Source organism: Montipora capricornis, chromosome 10 (genome assembly GCF_036669925.1).
Source record: "Montipora capricornis isolate CH-2021 chromosome 10, ASM3666992v2, whole genome shotgun sequence".
NCBI lineage: Eukaryota > Metazoa > Cnidaria > Anthozoa > Scleractinia > Acroporidae > Montipora > Montipora capricornis.
In genome coordinates this window covers 1,439,690-1,442,189 of record NC_090892.1, presented here as the reverse complement: position 1 = coordinate 1,442,189, position 2,500 = coordinate 1,439,690, and the positions used below count along the sequence as shown (strand labels likewise).

Below are 2,500 nucleotides of genomic sequence, written 5' to 3'. Positions count from 1 at the left end.
AAGGGACATGCTGCGAGTAAAGAGAAGCGCTGCAAACAAAAAAGATGCGCTGCAAACAAAAAACGAACGCTGCAAATAAAAAAGATGCGCTGCAAACAAAAAAACGAACGCTGCAAACAAAAAAGCAACGCTGCAAATAAATCAAAGTGCCACTGTCGTTACTCGTGGATATGAAAGTTACCGCGATTGTTTAAAATTGGCAGGCTGAAGTTTTCTTTATGCATTGGCATTAATAGTTGCATAATTGTGTAACAGCACGGTGGGCTCTCATGCAACTAGATACCCAAAATACTGCATGTATGTGAGGTAATCCCTTTTGCTGGAATTCAACCCTGTGAAATAAGTATACCATTTCTCCAACAGGCATAAGATTACTCTTTAACACATCTTCTATAAAGAGCTCTACCATGTGTTCAAAGTTCGTTGCACAGATGACAGGGTAATTTTGAATCAGTAAGGTCTGATTTTTGTTGCCAAGTCATATAATGTTAACAGATTTAGCAAGTAAAGCAGATCCATTCAGTAATATTAACACATTTTGCGCCAGTTATACATTCCTCCAACAAACCTTGTGAATATTTATCATTATATATTTGATACACTTAGATACAGATGATCTGAACCATAACTGATCACAGCAAGTGCATATATATTCAGCGCCATGTGTTATCTTATTACGAAAAAGACTGAATCACTTTTGACATGGAATGTCTAATAGAGCCTTGACCTTGACAAATTTCAGTTTGGTTTAGCCTTGAGCTCTGCATAACTTTCCTTAAATGTTTTATGCTTTTCTGTTTAGGTCTCTGATATGTTCTGGATTGCTTTTCTTTTCCTATTCCCTTGCTGCTTCAATATTTTCAGATCTGTTTTGGCGTTTTGCAATGTTTTTCTTTTTCCTGAACTCTTCAAGTGATTTTGTCTCTTCCGCTTGATAGAGTCTCTCATAGAAGCTCTTTTTTGCCACTGCTTTGTAGAAATTATCACTGACACTCGCATCATTTTTGGCCATCGTTAATTAATGTATTAAAGTCTTCGCGTTGGTCAGTGAAAGGCGGTGCACAATTTTTTGCACCAATCTGTACTTGTTCAGAATATTTTGCTTCACCTTCGAAGAAAGCCATTTCTTTAATTCTTCCGTTTCTTGCTTCTAAATGCAGCGGAAGGTGCTCAAACACTTCAGAACAAAAGCGACATACAGTAATGGCGGCGCACAACCTCGCGAACAGGAAGTCACAGCCATCTAAGCTGTGTTGTGATTATCCATCCTGATTGGCTTATTAGATCGAACTTCCGGTTACGCAGGAGTGACACATTTGCATAAAGAACCTCACCAAAACTCGTGGATATATATCCACGAGTAAAAAGATGCGCTGCAAACAAAAAATGAACGCTGCAAACAAAAAAGATGCGCTGCAAACAAAATAAAAAGCAAACGCTGCAAACAAAAAAAACTGCAAGAAAAATAGAGAGACTGCTGCAAATTTAAAAGGAACGCTGCAAATAAAAAAGAACACACATCATGCGCGCGCACTCTCCCGGTGGGACTGGGTACATATCAAGTGAAAGTTTCCCTCCCTTTTTCAAAGGTTAGCATTAGATTCCATCCCTCAAACCCACATTTCCCTTCTTATTTAACTTACACGACGTACAATCTACTTCAGACTTCAAATCTACCTGAAACAAACAAACATTTCAATGTGCAGAGAACATTCAGATTAAGCGAGCCAAAGAGTTGAACCCGGATCGATGGGTTCCCTTGCATATTCCAATATCCACTAGACTAACGAGACAAGCTCTTGAAAAATCGAATTTTTTTAGAGTATTGACATACTAGTACCCAGCAAAACAAGCAAAAGCTAACCGTCTTCAAAGTGGTTTTTAGACCTAAATACTGTAGATCAGCTCGGCTTTGCTTAGAAACGATATTTCTTGCTCAACTAAAGCTCTAATTCTGCCTGTTTTCATTCTTTTTACAGCGGTAAGCTTGTCATATTAAGACGGCATATTACGTCGTGTAATTGTAAGGAAATGTGCCAGGGTGGTTTTGGTGGATGGAATCTAATGCTAACCTTTTTCAAACTCCGTTCTGTTAGAAAACAAGGAGTGTAGTTGTGATGTTTTGTACTTTTTGTGGCGCTGGGGAAGCTCGAGACAGTATATGTGAAAAGTGCGTGGCTGAAAAAGATATCGACGATGTGATAAAGCACTATTTTCATCGTGGTTATCCGTACGACGCTATTGTCGGTCTTCTCGAAAAACGAGAAGGCCTTCATATGTGTGTGCGAACACTTAAGAGACGTCTGAGATCTCTTGGATTGAAAAGGAAAGGAAATGCCAAGATAATAGACGATTCCGAAATAAGAAGTGTCATTCGTGAAGAAATGAGAGGCCCTGGAAGTTTATCAGGGTACAGAAGTATTTGGCATGCTCTGAGACTGCGTCATCGTATTCATGTTCCCCGTAATTTGGTGGCAAACATTATGAAGGAAATTGATCC

The 2,500-nt window shown here is 39.0% G+C and overlaps 2 protein-coding genes across 3 annotated transcripts in view; one reads left to right on the top strand and one right to left on the bottom strand.

Annotated features, from left to right (window-relative positions):
* The window catches only part of LOC138021916 (uncharacterized), a 51,498-nt gene that overhangs the window by 38,711 nt on the left and 10,287 nt on the right, over positions 1-2,500 (bottom strand). The gene's annotated exons all lie outside the window — the stretch shown is intronic.
* LOC138018579 (uncharacterized) overlaps positions 2,049-2,500 on the top strand; it is a 1,441-nt gene continuing 989 nt past the window's right edge. Inside the window, exon 1 of the mRNA XM_068865269.1 lies at positions 2,049-2,500. This exon is cut by the window's right edge and continues 86 nt beyond it. Within this exon, the coding sequence (XP_068721370.1) occupies positions 2,118-2,500 (383 nt within the window). The 5' untranslated portion in view covers positions 2,049-2,117.